At 37.8% G+C, this 21303-nt stretch overlaps 1 protein-coding gene and 1 long non-coding RNA gene across 6 annotated transcripts; one reads left to right on the top strand and one right to left on the bottom strand.

Moving 5' to 3' along the window:
• Window positions 1-829: 829 nt before the first annotated feature.
• LOC115608346 lies at window positions 830-2060 on the bottom strand. Its single transcript, XR_003991511.1, has 2 exons — window positions 1407-2060; window positions 830-1337 (listed from the first exon to the last, which is right to left on the bottom strand). It is a non-coding gene; the product is annotated as an uncharacterized LOC115608346 (long non-coding RNA).
• A 60-nt stretch (window positions 2061-2120) lies between these two features.
• FAM204A (family with sequence similarity 204 member A) lies at window positions 2121-18680 on the top strand. Of its 5 annotated transcripts, none has more exons than XM_030487129.1 (8): window positions 2121-2160; window positions 2644-2928; window positions 3844-3934; window positions 4586-4619; window positions 5205-5307; window positions 7063-7152; window positions 17832-17938; window positions 18280-18680. In XM_030487129.1, the coding sequence occupies exons 2-8, from the start codon at window positions 2680-2682 to the stop codon at window positions 18329-18331; spliced, it is 726 nt and encodes a 241-aa protein (XP_030342989.1). In that variant the 5' UTR covers window positions 2121-2160; window positions 2644-2679; the 3' UTR covers window positions 18332-18680. The 5 variants fall into 5 exon arrangements, 4 of the variants coding, with proteins under 4 accessions (XP_030342989.1, XP_030342988.1, XP_030342987.1 ...); XR_003991521.1 differs by having other exon boundaries at window positions 2122-2160; window positions 2586-2928; window positions 5205-5401; XM_030487128.1 differs by having other exon boundaries at window positions 2122-2160; window positions 2586-2928.
• Window positions 18681-21303: the final 2623 nt, after the last annotated feature.

The raw sequence follows: 21303 nt of genomic DNA, 5'->3' as shown, positions 1-21303 counted from the left end.
AGGAACATCAGTGTTGGTCACAAGGGTGTGCTGCCTTCTCCTTTCTTCCCCAGATAAAAAAACTCTACAAATCATTTCAAGGAAAAGCAGTTAAGTTGCAAATTCTCTTAAGGAGCCAACAACCTCTTTCGTAGCTTCAGCAATCACTGACCTTTTACAAATACAAATGCTTCTGGATTGCTTAAAACCAGCGAGGAGCTCTTTCCACCTTTTTTCTCAAGGAAGAACCTGTGAGAAGTCAGAATTTTTTGCAGGAGAACCTGAGATTATCCTGAAATTTGGTTTTTTATATTACAAATGCAATGAATTTGCAATTATAAAATGAAATGCAGGTGAACATTTGAGCACTTCATTTGCGCGCACCAGCACCGCCAGCATGGGCCGCAAATCGTCTTGTAGATACTAAATAAGAAGCACAACGTTTGGATACACATTTTGTCATGAAATTAAACTTGCCTCCTGAAAATGTATCCCCACCAAACATATACATTTACAGGTCACAAAGATGTCGCCTATCTTTCAATATTTGGAGCATTCTCAGATTTGCTTACATTAGGAAAATATCATGCAGCCTAATGTTCTAACATCTTGGTAGGACAAGTGGCAATGAGTATCTAATATCAATACATTTATCAATTGCCACCTATCTGTATATCAAATGCAATCAATTATTAAATGTAAATAAAAATAGATCTCTTCAAAATTGATTTCCCAGATGAGAGGAGACTCCAGTTAGCAAGCTGAGTGTGAAATCTACATGTAGCTCATGAAAAAGTGATTACTTACGGAATTAATTGATTTTAGAAATGAATCTGAGGATGTTACATTATGGCAGTAAAAGGAAATGAATCTGAAGATCTATTTTATGTCCATGAGAAACATGTTTATTTTTGCCTTCCATGCATAACCAATCCCAGAAGCTATGACCCACCAAGAAATCCCTACTCAAAGCCATAATATTCCCCATTATCCATCCCTGGGACACTTAAAGTCTTGCCCCTTTTTCATTCCCTTCACAGCTGAACTGTTTGTCCACAGTTGGGTTGTGTCCTGATTGGTGTCAGCACTTCCCTTCTCAGGCGTCTTGATACTGAGACTCAGTTTTCAACCTGTTCAATCATCACTCAAAAATGCATCTTCTTCCAAATTATTTCCATCATGAAACCTCCCACCTTTCAGACACATTTCAGTGCTCTGATGTCAGCTTTATCCCTTCATCTTCTTCCTGCAGTTTCTCTGTGCCTCTCTTCCCGTCGATCCTTATATGCAAGATGTTCTTGCTGAGCCATATTCAGGCTGCTCCAGAATACTTGTTTTGTCTGCCTCATCTGTGAAAGCTGAGAGAATGCGTAAGAGAATCCCCAAATAACCAAGCCCTTTACTACACACGCTGCATTATTGCTCACCTTTGAAGCACCTACCACGGTGCTATTTGGCTCAGAATTCCCAATGAGTTTCTAAGAGCTTTTCCACATTCTTGGAGTAGTTTAAGGAAAATGAGAGCTCTGACGCTGGAAGACAACCCACAGGGAACAACCCTCCAAGATCTGGGACCAGTGTTTTGGAGGTTTTCTCTTTACCACATTAATCCAAGACACGAGTGGGTACTTTGAAAGGATTTTTCCACCCCTGCAGCATAAGGTTGCTGACCCTATCCACTCTGTCCCAGCATAAACCCCTAGGCATAGTACAAACTACAAGGTTTACTTTAGAAATAGACACCATACTCCTCTATAGCAAGTAAGAGTGTTGTAAACCTGTCACCTGTCCTTCTTCCACTGCCCTGCTTTTAACTCTGACAGAACCACCTCACACACGCTGGCCCGTCAGACCCTTCTGCAGCCCTCGGGGCGCGAGGAAGTGGCTGTTTCCCCAGAGCGGCCTCACTGCGACAGCTGGCGGGGTGTCTGTGGCCCCAGGGGAGACTCCGGACACCCCCTCCACCCTCCCGGGAAGGCAGCGCCTCCTGCCCCCAAGGAACACCTCCTCTTGCCGGGGAAGGCCCCGCCGGGGCCGCGCTGCACCGGCCGGGCCGCGGCCGCCTGGTTGTCATGGAGCCCGGAGAGGCCGAGCCCACGGCAATAAAGCGCCCGTTGATTGGTTGTGGGGCAGAGGCCAATCGGCGGGCGGGGTGCTTGGCGGTGCGAAGATGGCGGGCAGGTAAACAGGGCTTGAGGGACGCGGCGGCCGGGCTTGCGGTGGTGTTGGTGTCCGCTGTCCTCGCCCCGCCGCTTCCGCAGCGGGATCTGCTCCCTGTCCGTCCCCCGGGGCCGGCGGAGGAGCGCACCCGCACCGGTACCCGGCCAAGGGGGAGGCGAGGCGGCGGCTGTGTCCGGGGAAGGGGCGGCCGTGCCGCCCGTGGGGAGAGGCGGGAGGCGGTTGCTGCCGTAGCGCCCTTAAGCAGAGAGCAGCTGTAAGCAAGGGCGAGATGGTGAAACTGTAAGAAATCCTCAGCTTCTGTCTGAATTAGTAAGTATTAGAAGCTTTATAGGTGTTTGTCTCAAATATCTAATGTTAGTTAGGTCTCTCAAGAGACACTAAAATATTTCTGATGATGTGTTTTGCTATTTCTCTTTTTTCTACAGGCTGCTGATGTTATTCTCTTGGAATGGGTAAGCTGATGTAACTCTGGTGTCTTTGCAGTGACTCCAAGTGGCTTGGGCTTGTTTAAGCTGGGAGATGTGGAGTGGACTGTTACCTCCAGGGCTGAATGAAAGCGATGTTGACTTAAGTTCTGATGATGGAGATGAATCGCATGGTTCATTCTCAAAGGAAGATGGAGAAGATGTTGAAGGAGTTCAGGTTCCTGAATTGCAGGAGGATGGACCTAAAAGTAATGCCACCAGGGAACCTGTTGTGGTATCAGTGATACCTGAAGAAAATGAATCTCAGCCGTGCCCTTCTGGAGTTTCTTTACATGTGTGGAACGTGGGTATTGTTACAGGTCTCCTGTTATCCAGAGAGTGAATGCAACATACTCAAAGATGAATGGCTAATTTTTAAATCAAAATAACTCCATGTTAAATATTCAATATCCGAACCTGAAATGAATTAGAAGGTGATCAAAGTGCACTTGTCATAATATACCTTAGATTGTTTCAAGCAAGGAGATGTTTGGGTAACTGTGTAAAGACTTGTGGTTTTGGTAGCGTATGGGCTCAGAGCTTCTTCGTGGCTGCTTTCTACATTAGTAGGAAGGATTTAGGGCTCAGTACGTCAGCCCTTGCACTGGTGGTGTGTATCTGTGAAGTACAGGTGTGCCCTCCTGCTTTCTGTAGGGGTTACTTGCAGGCATTGCTTATAACCTCTTGATTTTTCCTGTTGCATGCAAAGACTGTAAAAAGTATATACAAAGCGATCTGCGTTTTAGGCTTTTTGAGTCAAAATGAAAATTGAGAACTGGTTTCTCTTCTCTATCCATCAATCCATGTAGATAGCGACCTGTGCAGGGACTAGGCTGTCAGTAATGCTTGGAATCCAGCTACCAGCTGGGCAATAACAGTATGTGGAATAGCTCAGGAGCATGCAACCAGCATAAGTGTATTCAGTGTCACGTCCCAGGAGAAAGCTGTCAGGCTTGAATAGTCCTGGGATGTAGGGAGAGGTCAGGAAAGAGCCAATTCCAGTGTAATGCCATCACAGTTGGATGTTCTTAATTGATAAGTTTTAGTGTAATGGTATAACATTATGTATATGCTATATATGTAATATATATACATATGTATAATAAAATCCTGTAGATAAGTAAGATACTGGGACAACATTTCTCAGCATATCATGCAATTTTTTTTTTAATGGAAAAGGAATTAAAAAATATTGATTTGCCTTTTCTTAATCTTGTAGAAATTTCTGGAGCTCCAGAAGAAAAGCCATGAAATGAAAACCCAAGCAAAACAGGAAAGCAAAGGCTGGAAAAGAAAGCGCCGCAGAAAAGGTGTTTTATATAATTACAGAATTGATTTTCTCACAATGGAATTAGTATCAAATACTTTAAAAGTGGAATTTGCTGATTTGAGGGGAGAATGTTGGGGTTTTTTGAGTGTTGTTGGTTTTTTGGTGTGTTTGGCTTTTTTTTTATGGGGGGAGAACGGTTGTGGGGGTTTGGATTTGGGGTTTTTCTTCTATGGTTGTTTTTTGGTTGTGGGTCTCAGTTATTTCTTACTGAGATTTGAATGCTTGAGTGGATGTTTTCTAGTTATTATCCAGGCTTTTGCTTTTCAGTTGTATAAATCACTTGTAGGACTAGGTTGTGAATTTCTGCTTAAAAGTTCAAGTCATGTGTTTGTCCTCTTCTTAACCAGGAGGTAGAACTTAGTTAATAATGATTTATAATGGTTAAGTGTATTTCAGTAATTCTGTAAAACACATTTTGTGTGTTGTGGTTAAATTGTCTTCACAGATACTGTAGGAGTTTGTTTGTATGAAAAGTCTTGCAGTGAGTGGTTTAAATCCACATGATCATTGGGTAAAAATCCTCATGTTTCAATCTTTCGAAGGAAATGCGACCAAGTAGAGTTCTGTTAACTTCACAGGATGCTGCAGGGTATTACTGTGTAATGTTGGATTTTACTTTTTCCTCCCCTAGGAAAACAGAAGCAGAGTGATGAAGTGACTAAGAGGTAAAACTGGTCAGTGTGATTGTCTGAGGTCTGGTTTTAATATCGGGCAAAGCTTGTAGAAAGCTTGACCACATGCATGGCCAGAGCCTAGATTTGAACCTTGTGTGAAATGTCAGCTGAAGTTGCTCAGTGTCTCTTTTGCAGGCTGAATTTGATACCAGTGATTACTTGATTTGAAAAATCAATGCAAATGTGTTGATTTTTCTTAAATGTATCTTAAAATGTAACTTAAAATAGACTTAATGTTATTCCTAAAGATGCTTTGCCTGTACTAGCATACAAGCTCCTCTTCAACCTGCTCTGCCTCCTTCTCTTTTTCCTCCTTGGCAGTGTTAGGCATATGGTTGGACTCAATGACCTTAAAGGTCTTTTCCAGCCTTAATGATTCTTGAGTCTACAAGCTTGCTTTTAAGATTCTGGAATTAAGAAGGGAAGGAATAATTAATTTCACTTCTGTTAAAAACTGAATGGGTGGAAAGAGCGTGTCTGCCAAATGGAAGAATTTCTTTTAGCCTTTAAAAGAATACTACAAATTGTGGAAATGGAACTGGTTATATTAATGACTTCTTGTTTCTTTGTTTTTAGCAGCCAACAGTTGGCAAATGAAGAGAAATGGAAAGAACTTACACAATACTTTGGAATCAATGATAGATTTGAATCACCTGTGAATAGCAGGGCTCCACAAAAGGTGACTGTTGATACAAAAGCAATGTCAGCTTGTGCTTCACAGTTAAAGAACTTGGCCTTAACAGAGTTAGGAGTAAAACTGAGACTATTTAAAAGTGAGTAAATGATAAAGTTACTTCGAGGAAGGATAATTTTATGCACATCTTTATGTGAATTCGCTTCTGGATATTTCATGAATCATACTTGAATAGAGTAGTTGCTGTGCTTTCTTTTGAGACAGTATCCACACTTATTTCCTGTCTGGTTTTGTTTTCTGTCACCAGGAGACACAAAACACTTCACATGCATTGTTTGAATTTTTATTTTCTTTGGTTTTAATAATACTTTAAAATGTGTCACCTAAATCCTTTAGTTGACAACAGGGACTATAGGAATTGGAGAGCCAAACCTTCCATACAGTTTTACTGGGTTTATAGAACATTCCGTCCATAAATACTGCTGTGTAACCAATCATATTTGAAATAACTGGTACAACACAATGGGCAAGTTAAGAAACTCATCATATTGTGAGGTCATTGTAGCTCTGCTTGTTCTGTAGTTTTTGTAGTAAATGCCTGTGTAAGTTCTATAACATCAATGTTCAATTAGCCTCTTTCATGATAATTCTTTTTATTTTTTCATTTGCTTAAAGCAAGTTCTGCATGCAAGTCATGAGACATTGTTTGTCTCTGCCTGAGTTCTTACTTTTGGTGGATTTTTAGTTGTCCTTAAACTGCTCAGGATAGATCTGGAATGAGGCCCAAACTGTTAAAATGCAGATGTTCTTCACCTAAGTTCAGAGATTCAATCACTAGTGGAACGTATGTCTCATTAATTTCAGAGAAGTTATCTAACAATCTAACAATTGGCTGTCACTGCAACTTTTAATTGGGCACTTTTTTTAACTACCACCTGAGTAATTCAAGTGCAGTATGTGTAGATCACTGTTTCCCAAGAATTGTTTGCTTTTTTGCTTTTATCTTTTAAAAAAAAGTGTGTTATGAAACTCATATGTGTTCTTTAGCATTGCTAATATTTAAAACCAATGAGGCTGTAAAGTGTCTCTTATGAGAAAGTGAGTTTTCTGTGATGTTCTGAAGTTGGTGCCTCCTCCTATGCTACCCTTCTGTATCCCTTCAGAAGTTTCCCACTATAATTTCCAGTAAATATTTACTCTTTTTTGTTACGTTATTCATAAATGTTGTTGTTAAACAAGTTATGTCAATCACAAAGGTTACTTTCTCACTTTCAGAAGTGAAATTCTGAAGCTTTTTCATTGTTTTCCATAGGACTGCTAGAATTCTTAATTTATTAGCACAGCAGAGTGGCACCATGCCAGAACTCAGTTTTTTAGATCAAGATAAGATCTGAGAACTGTAACGATACATTGGTAATTGCCATTCTTCGTGTTACCTGACACATACATTTCACATTTTGTTTAGAAAGCTCCAGGGATGGAAGAGATAAGCCAGATCTTCAGATGAAATTTTATTGTGACAGGCATAAACTAGTCCGTGTAATTTTTTTAACCTAGAGTATTATCCTGCACATAAGGTGGAACTAATGCAATGATTTGTGCTCAGGCGGCCTTTCAGTGAATTCTTAATTATACTGTCCATTACAATAAATAGACAAAGTGATTTGTGTTACATAGAAATTACAGGTTTATGCAGTGTCTTAAAGAATCTTATGAAAGAAATATTTTTAGAAAGGAGATGCTCCCTTTAAAAGTGTTTATTTCTTTTTGTCCTAAAGAGATTTGCTGTTCTTTTTCTAGTCTGGCCTTGAACTTAGCATAGAGAAGTGTGTGGCTGAAGGTGACATTGATAAGGCTGAGGAGCTGAGTGATAGATTGGCCGCTCGTGAGGTAAGTGGGCTATTAACAAAAGCTCTGAGGAAACACTTCGTTTTGTACAGAAAGTGTCATAACTAAAATAGCATTGAAGATGGTTTGGGGCATCTTTCCTGTTTCTTAAGCAGATTTCTGTCAGTTATTGAAGGATTTTGCTGCTGATCTAGTAATGCTTGGACACCCTGTAGTTATGAATAAGAACTGAAAATACAACCATGAGCAATCCCAAGTAACCTTGCTTTAAAGCCTTCATGTTGACTCCGTGAGTCAGAGGAGTCAGTCACTAGTCATTTATATCAAGCTTTAGATTTTTCTGCATGTTGCAAGCCAAGAAAACAGGAGTAGGATGTTCTCTTGCTGTCTGTTCATTGTGCTGTAGATTTTTCTTCGCATTCCCTCCCCAATATGCTTGGGAAGCTGAAGAAAGGTAGAGATGTAGCAAGCTTAGAGCAAGGTGTGCCCAAATAAGGACGGATAGACCCAAACTTGTGCATCAGTGCTTTTTCTATTGTGTTCATGTGCTCAGGAGTTGATGTCTAGAGTAATTCTGAAGAATGGGAATAGGTGGATATCAAACATATTGCTGTAGCCTTAGAATGATGCTTGTAGAATGGATATTTTTTTCTCCTTGTCATCATTTTTAGTATGTAAATGCATATCTAAAAAAAGAAATAAGAGAGAAACTCTTTTTTCAAGATGTCGTGTTGGTTGGTGTGTCTGAGTAATTCTGTGAAGGCTTTGCTGCTCTTTGCTGTTCTGTTTGTGCACGGGGGGAAAAATGCAAAGGAAGAAAATTAGGATAAGAAGATAATTGGAATAGTTTTGAAGCCAGGTGAGAAAATAAATAGGTGCTGTTGGAGGGGTGTGGAGAAGCTATCATTTTTAAGTCATCTGATATAATATAAACCATAAATGGTCTAGATTTGCATTACAAATTAATTATATAATATTTGCTTTCATTCCTCTGTCTTGCATGTTCTTCCACACAGAGGTAATGGAAGTTTTCTGTCTACTGTATGTACTAGCAAAATTCAAAGGTATTGGAAAAGGATTAAGAAAGGCAAATTCTGAATACTTCTCATTCTCGTACAAATACTTAAAATATTGCCTAAGTACAGGATTTTAAGCTAAGCTTTAACGTAAAATTGCAGATCTAAATCTGTTTAATGTGATATCATATGATATTATGATGGGTTTAAAAACAGATGTATTATGAAATGGGAAATACAGTTCTTAAGGTTCCCTAAGTAAGGTTAAGTAAAACTAACTGTTCCTCAATAGTTCTTTGACAATCATTAAACTCCTATATTTAGTCCTATATATATTCAGGGCATTTTCTGATGACTAGACTCTTATCTGCCTTTCACCAATGATCACAAAACTTCAATCCTCAAAGATAACAGTTATTGACAGTGATAGGAATGTGTCCTAATGTTCCCTTTAAGTCGGACCAGCTTCTCACTGTGATACGGCTATATTACCTTTCATGTGTACAACATGAAAAACACTTGCAGTTCTCCTTCACAAATGTCATTATCCCATCTAAAGTGGTTAGAGTATCATAATCAATAAAACATACTGAGGTTCTAGTGCAAATTGTTTGACTATAAAAACAAATTAATGTAAGAAGTTTTAAGGTTTTGTAATATTTATGATAAACTGCTATCTGATTTTGGTAGCCATGGGATTGTACACCATCTAGCATATCCCAGGTGCTACAGCAATGTATTATTATTTGTGGAACATTAGCTCCAAATTGTTGACTTTCAAATATTAGCATGTTGTAATTCTGAAAACAAAATGCTGGAAACATTATTAGTATTCACAGCCTTGACTTGGTTTTGGTTAAGTGGGTTTATCTGAATAAATAGTATGTTGAAAGAAGGAAAACTCAAATGACTCTGGCTTGATCTCATGAGGAGCTCTGTCGAAGCAGAATCCATGTGAATTCACTGGGGTTCTCTACTGTTGTAAAAATGTGCTGCATTACCCACTGCAAGATTCATTTTCTTTTGTGATTTTAAGAAGCTGTATTTTCTTTTAATTGTTCTTTTAAAATACTTCTTGTTCTAAGGAAATAATTCCTGACAGTGGTGGCTAATTCTGATTCAGTGAAGTGCTACGGAAAAGGATTTCATTATGGGAGATGTTGGTTCAAAAATCATTGTGTATGAGTACAATTAATGACATTCTCCTTTCATATTGAGAAGGAAAGTAGGGATTGAATCAATACTACACAAGTTAAATGAGTTTTAAAAGGGACATTTAACATAATACTTCTAAGAAATTAATTAATTTTTAAAGTATGTGGCTATTTGTATCCCTCTAACTTCCAAATGCAACACAACACTGAGAGCAGGTCAGGCATGGAGCTGCGCTATGACTATTGAAGTACACCACTTCTGAAGTCTAGAGAAATAAGTGGATGAATTATTGTTCCTTTATCTCCTTATCTTTTTATGTATAGTTTTCATTTTTCTTGGGCAGTGTTGCAGGGCTTGGGGGCAGGGAGTGTGTGAGAAGGAGCTGCCTTCTGTTTGGGGTACAGCCCCCCTTGCAGCCATGTGAAGAATGTTCAGTGGGTAGGTGTTCCTTTTGAAATCAGGTGTATGGGGTTTTAATTGGCACCATTTTCTTTTGCAAGAAGCAGCGACTGGAACCTGCTGATAAAGCTTTTGCTTTGAGGCACAGATCCCAGAGTTCTTAAAGCCGTTTCCTGCCTTAATAAGTGAAACTAATTTTTGATGTATAACATTTATAAGCCTGTGAAACTGATAGGGCAGCTTCAGTATTTAGGAAAAAAAAAAATGAAGCCAAAAATAAACAGATGATGAGAATAGGCAGTAAAAACATGTCCTAAAAAGCAAAGGAATGCCGAAATGATGCTGTCAATGTGCTATCACTATGACACAGTGAGAAAAGGTTTTTAAAAATCAGATTCCTTGAAAATCAGTGATGATTTAGGCAATATGCATAATCTACCAGCTGCGAGTGGATGACTGAAATTTACATCCTTAAAACCTAAATGATACCGCCTCAGGGTTTGGGGTATTTTGGTTTCCATGTGGTACTTGTTGCAGGTTCTTTAAGGAAAATGTTGTACTGCTGTAAATGAGGCTTTGGGCAATATATTATTTGTTGCTTTCTTCTGCTTTGGTGAATACGCACAAATTTAGGACAATACTTCTTAATCTAGTAGCATTCAAGTTTTTAGACTGAGAGTTAGAAGTTAGATCTTGGTTACCTTATGCATGAGGCTCTTTATTTGCTAGTGACTGCATGTGTGGATTCATATGTAGCTTCTGAAACTAGCTAAAAATGTGTTACCCCTTTTTTATTGGCTGTTGAGTTTTTAAGATTAATTGTTCTTATGATGATGAAGAGTCTGATCTCTTGGTAAATCTCACTACAAAGTATTACCTCTTCCTCATCTCCTGTTGTCATCCTGGTTTCTGGGCTAGGAGAGTGAGTGCAGTTGTTTGGGAGTTACCAGGGTAGCAGATTTCTAACTGTAGCATCCTTGGCCATCCCCCTAACATGTTCTCTTGTGAGGTGTTCTGTTTCGCTAAGAGTTCTAGTGATCCTGAAATTCTTGGTTGCATTATTTTATATATGAGTGAAATTCGTCCTGAAAGAATACAGACATGTCTATGTTTTGTTGTGTAGAATAACTTAGGCCCTCAATAGCTCTGCTTCAATAGCCAGACTGCTTCTAGAACTCAGTGTGTCTTGAGCATCTGGGTGCTATGATGCAGTTACAGTGTACAAGATCAGTGCTCTTGAATTTGTGTGGAGCATCCACATAATGCAGGTGGGTCACACTGCTTAATCTGAATTCACTGTGGGTTTTTAAGCACACTTAAACTGAATTATTGCTTTAATACCTACAACGTAGTACTTTTAGTATTAAATAACTAGCAATTAATTGCAGTGTGCATGGTATTATATGAACAGTTAAGGTTTATTATTGTAATTGAGTTGCTGCCTTTGTTATAACATTCCAGGGCTTTCAGCAAGGCAGAGAGTCCTTCATGGTTTAAAGTTCTGCTGTTCAAATGTAGAATGGCGTACCTCAAGCTAGTGTTTGAACACTGTATTTCATTTCATGATGACTTGTTTAACCTGGGAGATGCCAGTAGAAGCATTAATATTAATGTAGGCGTTACAATGAAAGCTGTTGAGAGAATGAAGTTTATGTGGACACTTAGCTGGGCTGAGATACAATGCTTCACTTGGTCAAGCTCTAGTGTGGGGAAGTTGAGATTTAATGGTAGCAAGTACTTAGATATGTAGCTGAGAATAGACACTTGGAATTATATCAACTTTTCTAATGCTTTTGAAAAACCTTTTTTGGAATAACATCCTTAAATGTACTTTAATTGTTCCTACTGTGCTTGTGGGAATCTACCTAGATATTGTTTCTCAAAGAATAGATGTTGATAAATTAGAGCACTGTGTGCATAGTGGAAGTGTTTATCCTTTTGAATAAGGGCAGTATGAAGAGATACTTGGTAATTTCACTTTGCTATAGCTCAGTTTCAATTTGGAGTGGTATTTCTAAAAGTTCTTTTCCTAATTAATCAGCATTATTTTAAAAGATCTCCCACCCCAGTATGTAAACCTTGAAAATATTTTCCAAGCCTTTTTCCCCCCCCCCCCCAGAAAGAATTTTTCATAGTGCTTTGTACTCAAATCACTTTGTGGTGTCTCAAGAAGCAGAATGCAGATTTCTTATGTCTCTAATATTCTCAGAACTAATCTGGCTAAACCTCAAACTTTGCACTTGCTTGTGGGTTGTGTGAACTGCCTGGTAGGTAGGTGCCACGTTGTCTAAAAGCACATTAGCCTGAGGACTGTAACTTGAACGTGATAAAATAATCTTGACCATACTAGACTTGCTGTCAAAAGCAACTTTTAAAATATTTTGTAATTTAGTGTGCTAAATTACTGGAGTAGTTGTTAGGCTCTAAATAGCACAGACTTCTTGACAGCACTGTTCCTAAGTGCTTAGCTTAGTGGCTTCTGGCATTTTGGTGAAAGATTTCTTAAAAAGCTGCAATTTATGGGGAAACAATGGTATTGTGATCAAGCTTAAATGAAGGATCTGTGTTGTAATTGATGGAATGAATTGGCTATTTACTAGGATATTGTTCTCATGTTACAGCAAGATCAGTCCTGCTGCTGTCTTCAAAATTTGTTGCATCGGTTTTGACCGTTTTCTCATGATCAAATTAGCATCTGTTGTCTGTGAGTAACTTCCAGCCATATCATTTAGAATGGGAAGTGCACGAGCAAGGTTGTATGTCATGACCATTGAGAACCATTCTGGAAGCTGTTTTCCGTTTAAAAAATCAGGGTAGGATATGGTTGATCATGAGGTCACACACACACACACATTAGTGTTTTAGATGGGCAGGTTATAATGTTTGATGCTCTTCTAGAGGTGAAATAGAACTTGTGAATTCTGTGCTGTGTTCACAATTTGTTGTAGTGCTTTGAGGTACCTGAAGAGATTGATGCAGTCTTATAGGGAATGTAACCAAGCAGCAATTAACTTGGCAGTCTTGCCTGTTGAAGGACCTGGGGTAAAAAAAAAGGAGAGTTTCTCCTTTTTATCTCTGAGGGATTTTCCTACTAACATTTAGCGGAGGTGCTTCCAAATCCCTCTCCTCATTGAGGTGGTTTTCTTTTAACCTTTGGAACATGGGAGGGTTATCACCTAGAATTCCATTCTTCTGCTCCCTTAATTATGTATATCTTTGCCTTAACAAACCTTAAAAAAAGATTTCAGATGTTACAAGTCTAATTAAAGAGACAGACAAAGCACAGTTTATACTGTAGATTTTTTCTGCAGTTCAATTAATCAGCATGTTTTCTCTTTTAATTAAAACCATTTTAGTAAATTAAAGCCCACAGCAAAACACATATATAATTTGTTTGTAATTAGCTCTTAATTGGTGGTAGTTGAAGCTTAGCACCCTTGGTTTCTTTCTTCATGATTGCCATTTTATTAGCAGCCAGTCATTAATTAATCTTTTTTTCTAATTAGCTTATAAAACTGTTGATGGCACATTATTGTAAATGTGATTTTAAGTTCAAAGCTTGTTAATAAGCTTTCTTACTTAGAAGAACAGAGATAAAGAAATTGCTGAAAACAGTACTACAGTTCTTTTTTTTAAAACTGCCTTTGTTATAAGGGGGCTGTGTAAAGCATCTAACAGCTTATAGTTAATTTTTTAATGCCGGGTTTTCTCATGAATGGAAGAAGTTACTTGCATTTAAATGTTTAAATCTAGCAAAGAGTTTAATATTGGAACAGTGTTCTGTCCTTGCTCCATTACTGTGGCATCCAAATATCATTTGGTGTTGTAGTACACGGCATAAAAATACAACAAAGGTATTACAAAGTATTTTACAGTGGAAGTTGAGCACGCCATTGAAAGGGGACAATTTTCACTGCAAAATCCACTCGGTATTCTTGTTTGCTTTATATATTTTATATACGTCAGCAATGGATAACATTCCATAACATAAAAGGAGAAAATCATTGCTAGAGGCAAGCCCGAAATAGCCAGATTCATATTTGATGAGAAACTGTAACACTGTATTAAAAGGCTGATTGGCTTCTCTGGTATGATCATAGGATATTTCGGGACCTGTTTGAATATAGATGTTTTGTTGGAGCTTCTGTAGGTTTAGCATTTTGTGTCTTATACCTAAATAAGTCTGGAGCGGTTCTTGAATATGTTGTCTCATTACTTGTATCATTCAGCATTTACTTGCACAGTTTATCTTAATGAGAAGTCCATGCTTAATGCTATTTAATGTGAAATGTCTCGATTTTCAAGGAAGTTTTCTGGAAGTTACAGTAGATTCTGTTGCAACTTAATAAAAATGTTTACTCTTCTGCCTGAACTTTACATCCTATTTCAACTTCAGCCATTTCTTTGGTTGTTTTAAAAGTGTTTTGTGATGCTGTGCAAGAAACACTAGAAAGGGATAGCTGACAAGGAAAAAATTAAAAATTGGATAAAAAGTAAATGAATAATGTCATATTACTAAAAAGATGAGAGGCTAATTTGTGCCGACTTTTTGCTAATTTTGTTCAAGCCTCAAAATGAGGAGCTGTCACCCGTTCTGTGTAGCACTGATGACAGTGCCAATGATCCATGAAATAAGCTGCCGCTGGCTTTGTTCTGATAAGAATGAACAAATCTGCACAATGTACGGCTCCCAGAATCTCATTTTCATACTTGCATGCAGGCTAAAAGAAATAAGCTGTTTGCAGGCTTGATTAATCAGACATTTGAGGGTTTTTTGTCTCTTTGATCTCTTTCGTCTCCTAGGTAACTTGCTTGACATTAATGTTGAGCTTGAGTAAAGACAATCAGGAATTGTAGACCAAACTGATATAAAAATTAAAGACCTTAACACTTTAAGTACTCCAGTAATGGTTCCGCTTTACTTCAGAAAACATCTGTTTTCATTTAATTAAAGAACAAAAGAGAACGGCATAAATATTTTTCATCGAGACCTGTTATTCCATAAAAAGTTAAAGTATGATAATTGGTATTTTTAAATAAATGCCTTGAAACTCTTCAAAAAGAAGCCAGGCTTCAGAAATGTGTTACAAGGTAACAATTTCAGATGAGTAGAAAATTCTCCTTTATGCTACATTAAACATCTAGAGGAAGATATTTGACATGATTATTGGTCAACTTCAAATTGGAAGGGTCTTTGCCCTGTAGCAACTAAGTTGTTTTTGTTAAGTTCATCTTAAAAATATATATATATTGTGTTACAAGGATGAACCATTATATATCAGCTTTACTACCCAATATGATTTACACACTTTAAACCTGTAAAATTGAAAGGAATTTAGAGAAAAAAAATGTCGCAGTGCGTTTGCTTGAGGTTATGCAGACGCTTTTACAAATCTTCCAAGTGGCTGTAAAGATGAATGCCTCAAGGGTCTAGCCAGGGCCCTGCTTTTCCAACCAGCTAAAGCCCTTATCTTAAATCCAAGCAAAGTACCATTAATCTTTTTGAAAGACCTTTTATGGCTTTTAATATATCCCAAATTAGAACATTTTACACCCTTGGTTCCTGAAATATGGTGATAAAAAGCCTTTAGAGCTTAATTTTCCTTACTGCGTGCTCTGACCAATTTGCAGTTCTTTGTGATAATGTTTAGACACCTTAATTAAAATGCAGCAAAATATTGGATGTTCTATATGGAAAATGCTGATACTTTGACTACACAAGAAATTGTTGTATATATTTTTATTCATGCTTTCTTACTTCTTTTAAGACTGTATTTTATTGAGTTATCTGATGACCTGAAATGTTTGGGGTTTTTTTGAATGTAAAACCCATTGACCAAGCTTTTATGGATTTCTTTGCGGCGAGGGAGGGGAGGGAAGATGTATGTCTGGGTGTGGGTGGGAGCAGGAGATGTTTAATCTGCCTAAAACCTTTATGTGTGTTTATATGCAACATATTTGTTTTCATGTTGGACAATTTGCCTCTATGTAGCCTAGAAACTATAATGTTAATGCTGCAAAATATTTCTCCTTTTACTTCCATATACACTATAGAGGGTCTTATTATCCCTTTTTTTTCCTGTACTTTTCAAAGACTGAAGAATTCATTCTGACTGCCAAGAAATACTGATCAAAATATTTTTCTGCAGCACTTGTGTACACCTCACATGTATATTTGTATGTGTCTTAAGTGTTCAATAGGCCATTAGAATATATTTTAAGGAGCTGCTGTTATTCATTACATAAGAGTTAGTTTTCAAGTGTGTTAGGAGGTAAAATACAGTTCATGGTTGTGCTGACTGACTGACTTCAGCCATTAGATTGCTCTAGGTTTTAAGCTGCTAATTGTCCTGTTTCAATTAACAAGCATTTCTTGAATTTCTTTTTTAGGTGAGTTTTCTTCAGCATTTTTATACCTCATGCATTAAAATTAATAGCTGCCCTTAAATATTAAGTGACAGTGCAAATAAGAGAATGTTATATGTTCTAGTCTTTGACTTGAGATTTGGCAGTTCAGATGTTGGCATTGAATTACTGACTATATAAAATGTTAATGCGTGGAGGACAAATGTTGTAGCTAATAATATAAAAGTTTTAAAATGTCTGGTCACATGAATAATTTTATGCATCGAGATGATTCCACAGGTATATATTTATGACCTTATGTAGATGAGAACCTTCTTTAGCATCATTTATCTTGCACATTTTCTTTTTAAAATATCACGCTTGTGTTGCCGGTGTTTGGAGCCTCAAAGAAAGCACAAACTGATCTTGTGCTTAGTGCCTACACACATGTAGGCTCTCAAAGCCTTCTGCAGAAAGGCTATGTTGGATGATAAGGACTGTAAGGTAGAATAGCTTATGGTGGTGCTGGTTTGTTTTGCTTTCTTGATGAAATGATCAGGGTATTGACCTTCCTAGATGGTGGGTGTTTCATGAGAGACACGTAGCAGATGTGTCAGTGCATCTACAACCAAAGATGCCTTCTCAGTAATAAGAATTGCTTGTATAGATGCCCACAGGTTATTGAAGTATATTACTATTAATAATGGAACTCTCACCAAGGTGTTAAGGTGTGTCTTAAGAGCCCTAAGGGTCTCCCATGCCTCTCTTGTTTGATGCTCCTATGATGTTTTGGAGAAATTAAGAAGACCCACTCAGAAGCTGTTAGCTAACTCCAGTAGGCTTTGGAGTGGTTAGGAAGAAAAACCTGTTTGTCCACATCAGTTTGTAGCACCTCTGGCTAAATGAATTGCTTGTTTGTCTTGGAGAAAAGTGGTAACTTTCGAGACAAAATTCTTCCATAATTCATAATTTAGTGGCAGATAACGTCAAGTCGTGACAGCAATCACAAAACATAACAACAATGAACAAGTTATGAATGCTGCTTCTGCTTAAGGAGAATGGTCAGGTCATAGTTCACAGTATCTTCTTCGATCTTTTATGCTTTATTCTTCCCCTTCCTCCCCCCACCATGACATTATTGAATGTGAACTTAATTCTCACAGTGTGAGTAAGTTTATGAAAGCAAAGTAGTATTCACCTACAGCCTGTTAGGACCTAAATTGAAAAGCATGCATATTATCACACTAATAAATCTAAAAGCTGGTAACGAGAAGACTAAGTGCCAGATGGACTCTAAGGACACTGCTTCATTTGCTTTCTGGGCAGACTGATTAAAACATGACCACTCGCACTACTGGAAAATGTGTGGTAGTAGCAGTTCTTCCTGTATAAAACTGTGGTTTTGGGTGTTTTTCATATTAGTATGACCTGATACTATTGTGTTGGCAGAGCTGAGGTCACAGACTGGTCCTAATAATGGAGATTGTGTGTGTTCGTGTGTATATTTATTTAAAAAACAAACAAAAGGATCTAGTGGGCTATTGCCCTTTGCTTTTATTCTTGAAAATGAAGGATGTGGTGAAAAGGATTGCTTGCTTCAGGATCCCACTCCTTTGTATTTCATTCCAGAGACATTCTTGCTCATCTGATCTAATAGCACAGCATCAGCCTAATATTTGAAAGATATTAAAATATCTATTGACTTTTGAGAAACAATGTCGGACCAAGTAATTTGTGAGGCTTAAATTTCACGTGAGCCATTTGCATCTATTCAGTTTTCCTTTGTTCCTTTTTTTTATGTCTTAGCTTGGTGTGAAAATTGCCAAAGCTGCTGCTTGCCGCAACTTTGTAAAAGCCAAGCAAGAAGCAGAGGCTGCCCAAGAAGCTCAAAAGAAAAAGAAGCTTGCTTGGGGGTAAGTCATTTGAGTATGGAATTAAACATGTGTGGTTTCATTGGCACTAAGTGTATACAATACAATCTCAGTTAAATGTTTTCTTAGTTGAAATAGGCTTGTGCTAATCTTATTTGTTTAGTTTTAACCTTGCTGGGGGTTTTTATGTTGGGGTCTTTTTTTAAGCAGTGTATCAGACTTAAGAATAGAGGCTTTACCAGAATTAATGTATTGGTTACATGGCTACATTTGCCTTCATGTCTTTGTTACAGTATTAAAAATAAGGTTTTGTTGTTGTTGGGATGAGTACCCAGAACGTGCATACTCAAGATTCCTAATGTGGGTTTTGTGCTCTATTTCAGATTTGAAGCCAAGAAAAGGTGGGAAACAAAGAGCAACATGGGATACATGTAATCCATCCTGTTTTCCTCAGGACTTAAATAACTGTTTTTACTTGAAGAATCTTTGTGGGCACTTTGTGGGCAACTTCTTAAATCTAAACACAAAAGAAACCCAAAACCAAACCCCAGCACATGAAATTCCTAGCGTTTCTCTTAATGCTGTTAGACTGCAGCATCTTGTTTTGTCTCTCTCTTATAATGTAGTAAAAATACTATCTAAACACCAATGCTATGTGAAATATAGTATTTTTCTCCAAAATAAAAAAATTCAAGATAAGGCATTGCAGAATGCATTTGGAGTCTGGTAGAGAATTCTCTGAAGTTGGAATAAAATACTTGGTCCAAGTGTGGTCTGTGCTGTATGGCAGTTGTAATGCTTGGGTATAGGGAGTGGGTAAGTTTTCCTGCTGAGGTTATACAGGCTTAATGCAGTAAGTACTAGTTTTCTGATTGCTTGAAAATTGGGGGAGGGGGGGAGAAACCACTAAATATAGAAAAGCAAAACCACCCCACCTGTGCAAACCCATTATTATTTATGTGTTTATGGGCTTAGTAAGTATAATTGGGGAAAAAAAGTAGCTGCAGAAGCCCATCATCCCTCTCCTGGAAGGATCTACTGTTTGTCCTGGTGCCGTATTCTTCAGTATATTTCAAATTCCCATTTTCCTTCTCAAGACACCAAGTTTTCAAAGGCCCAGTTTCTTTTAGCAGATAAATCATAGAAATACTTATCTTGAAAAATATCTGAAGTGTTATGTTGTGCAGATAACTGCACCCAAGAAACAAAGGCAGGTTTTACTCCAAGTCCAAGTTTTACAGACCAATTAGAATTTGAATGTTTATTGTTATAATCTTATAACAAGAATTGATGTTTCTTCCAAATTGTTCTGAGTGAAAAGTAAGGACACATTGAGAAATAATAACTTTTCTCCCTGAAGCTCTTGCATGTGTGTTTAGTCACCACAATGCCTGAATTGAATTGGTAATGTAAATGTCAGTTATTGTTAACCAAGATTAATATGTTTCAGGCCAAAGGTATGGTATTAGCGTAATGGTGATTTACTGTGTAAGTACTTGAGGCTAAAACAACTTGCCAACAAATAGCAATTTGAAGTTTTACGGCACCAATTCGAAGAGGTTGGGTTTGCAGTCCAACACGGAATAGTGCATTTTTGTTCATTAGCCCTCAGGATGTTTGATTCTTTTTCTCTTTTAGCAGAATGTTGTATTTCTTTCACAAAGATGAGAGTTTGCAATATGGTAATCTGCAGTTAGCTGTAATTAGTTACGATGACAGAGTTGAATACAATTGCCAGGATTGTAAATCAGGGGCTAAACGGGTTTCTGCAGTATAACATCATAAATCTTGCACTATGGTTTACAAACTACATTACCTTCAGAAACTTTGGCGTGGAAGGAAGCAAATAGTATCTCATAGTAAAACGATTATAAAGGCAAATTGCATGTTTGCTTGCATAACTGGATTACACCATGAACTTCATCAGGATTTTTCTCAGTTCCAAATATTCCGGGCCAAAACTTACAGGCATTCTGTCCATAATTTCTGTTACTTTGTTAAGCATCTGGCAGGTGAGTGTTACAGTTGACCTTTTTGCTTGTTGTATACTGAAAAGCAGAATGATGCTGATAATTTTGTGCTGAAAACAGCAGCAGTATTCCATTAAACATTTAAAAGTAGTGTGTATTAAAGTGATGCTATATGTTTTCTTGTAGTAGTTGCTCTTAATAGTAACTATTTATTTGTCAAGTTAAAGATCTTATTGTAAGGATCAGTGCTGTTTGGCATGAAAATGTACTTTAAAAGAAATCCAAACCCTCAGAAAACACCTATTGCATGAGAACTTGACGTGTTGTATTTGTCACAGCAGTGCCTCCCCAGCCACCTGTAATATTTTTCAGTTAAAATAACCAATTAGTTTTATGTTAGGCCATTAATAATGCAACTGTTTAAAAATCGTGCAGAATGTAGAGGGCTTACAAGAAAGCTGGAGAGGGGCATTTTGTAAGAGTGAGTAGTGATAGGACAAGGGGAGAATGGCTTTAAATGGAAATAGGGGAGATGGAGATTAGACATCGGGAAGAAGTTCTTCCCTGTGAGAGTGCTGAGGCGCTGGCACAGGGTGCCCAGAGAAGCTGTGGCTGCCCCATCCCTGGCAGTGTTCAAGGCCAGGTTGGACACAGGGGCTTGGAGCAACCTGCTCTAGTGGAAGGTGTCCCTGCCCGTGGCAGGGGGTTGGAGCTGGATGAGCTTTAAGGTCCCTTCCAACACAAACCAGTCCGGGATTGCATTGGGTTACTTGATTGATGAGTTAAAAAAATGATCATACTTCAAGTATTCTGATCTACCTTAAGTATTCACTTAGAATATTAGTCAATTCCTAGAATTATACTAGATAAAAAAAACCCTGATTAACAGCGAAAATACAAAAGCCTAATACAGCTTTATAGAGATCCTCTAAATTACATAATAAAGACATGAACACTTTAACAAACATCATAAGCTGCATATCTGATTCTAACATGTCTCGCATTCCTGACTCTTCTTCTGTAGCTTTGCTCTGTGTTGTGAATTTTGGCCAAACAAGTAAAACTTTGCTCTGAGGCTTAACTTTTCCTGTTTTTTAAGAGTGTTAGAACAATCCAAATGCTCGTTGCAGTTAACTGAAACCTTTTTAATCAGCTTAAATATATAATCTCTTACACTGAACTAAATTTGAGATCTAATAATAATTCTTTCAGCAAATGGAAAGTTTGCGCTGTCTCCTCGTCTGACTGAAATTATGTATCTAGAGGAATGTACTTATTAACTTCAGTACAAATCTGTTGTGAAGCCAAATATTTATTAGGAATTCACTCGATGATATCTTGAGTTGGGCAACAGTTGAAAGGAGCCTTGCCTAGGCAACTTCCTACCCTCAGAAGCCTTGAAAAACATAAATGCCTGCACTGGTTTTGCGCCAGTTT

The sequence above is a fragment of the Strigops habroptila genome, chromosome 5 (genome assembly GCF_004027225.2).
Source record: "Strigops habroptila isolate Jane chromosome 5, bStrHab1.2.pri, whole genome shotgun sequence".
Classification (NCBI taxonomy): Eukaryota; Metazoa; Chordata; class Aves; order Psittaciformes; family Psittacidae; genus Strigops; species Strigops habroptila.
This window is presented reverse-complemented; position numbering and strand designations above follow the sequence as displayed.

Bases quoted from the DNA above. Each gene is read 5' to 3' on its own strand.
- FAM204A (XM_030487129.1), top strand. From the start codon at position 2,680: ATGTGGAGTGGACTGTTACCTCCAGGGCTGAATGAAAGCGATGTTGAC. The intron at 4,620-5,204 runs GTAAAACTGGTC...CTTTGTTTTTAG, and splicing joins AGTGATGAAGTGACTAAGAG to CAGCCAACAGTTGGCAAATG. The intron at 17,939-18,279 runs GTAAGTCATTTG...GCTCTATTTCAG, and splicing joins AAAAAGAAGCTTGCTTGGGG to ATTTGAAGCCAAGAAAAGGT.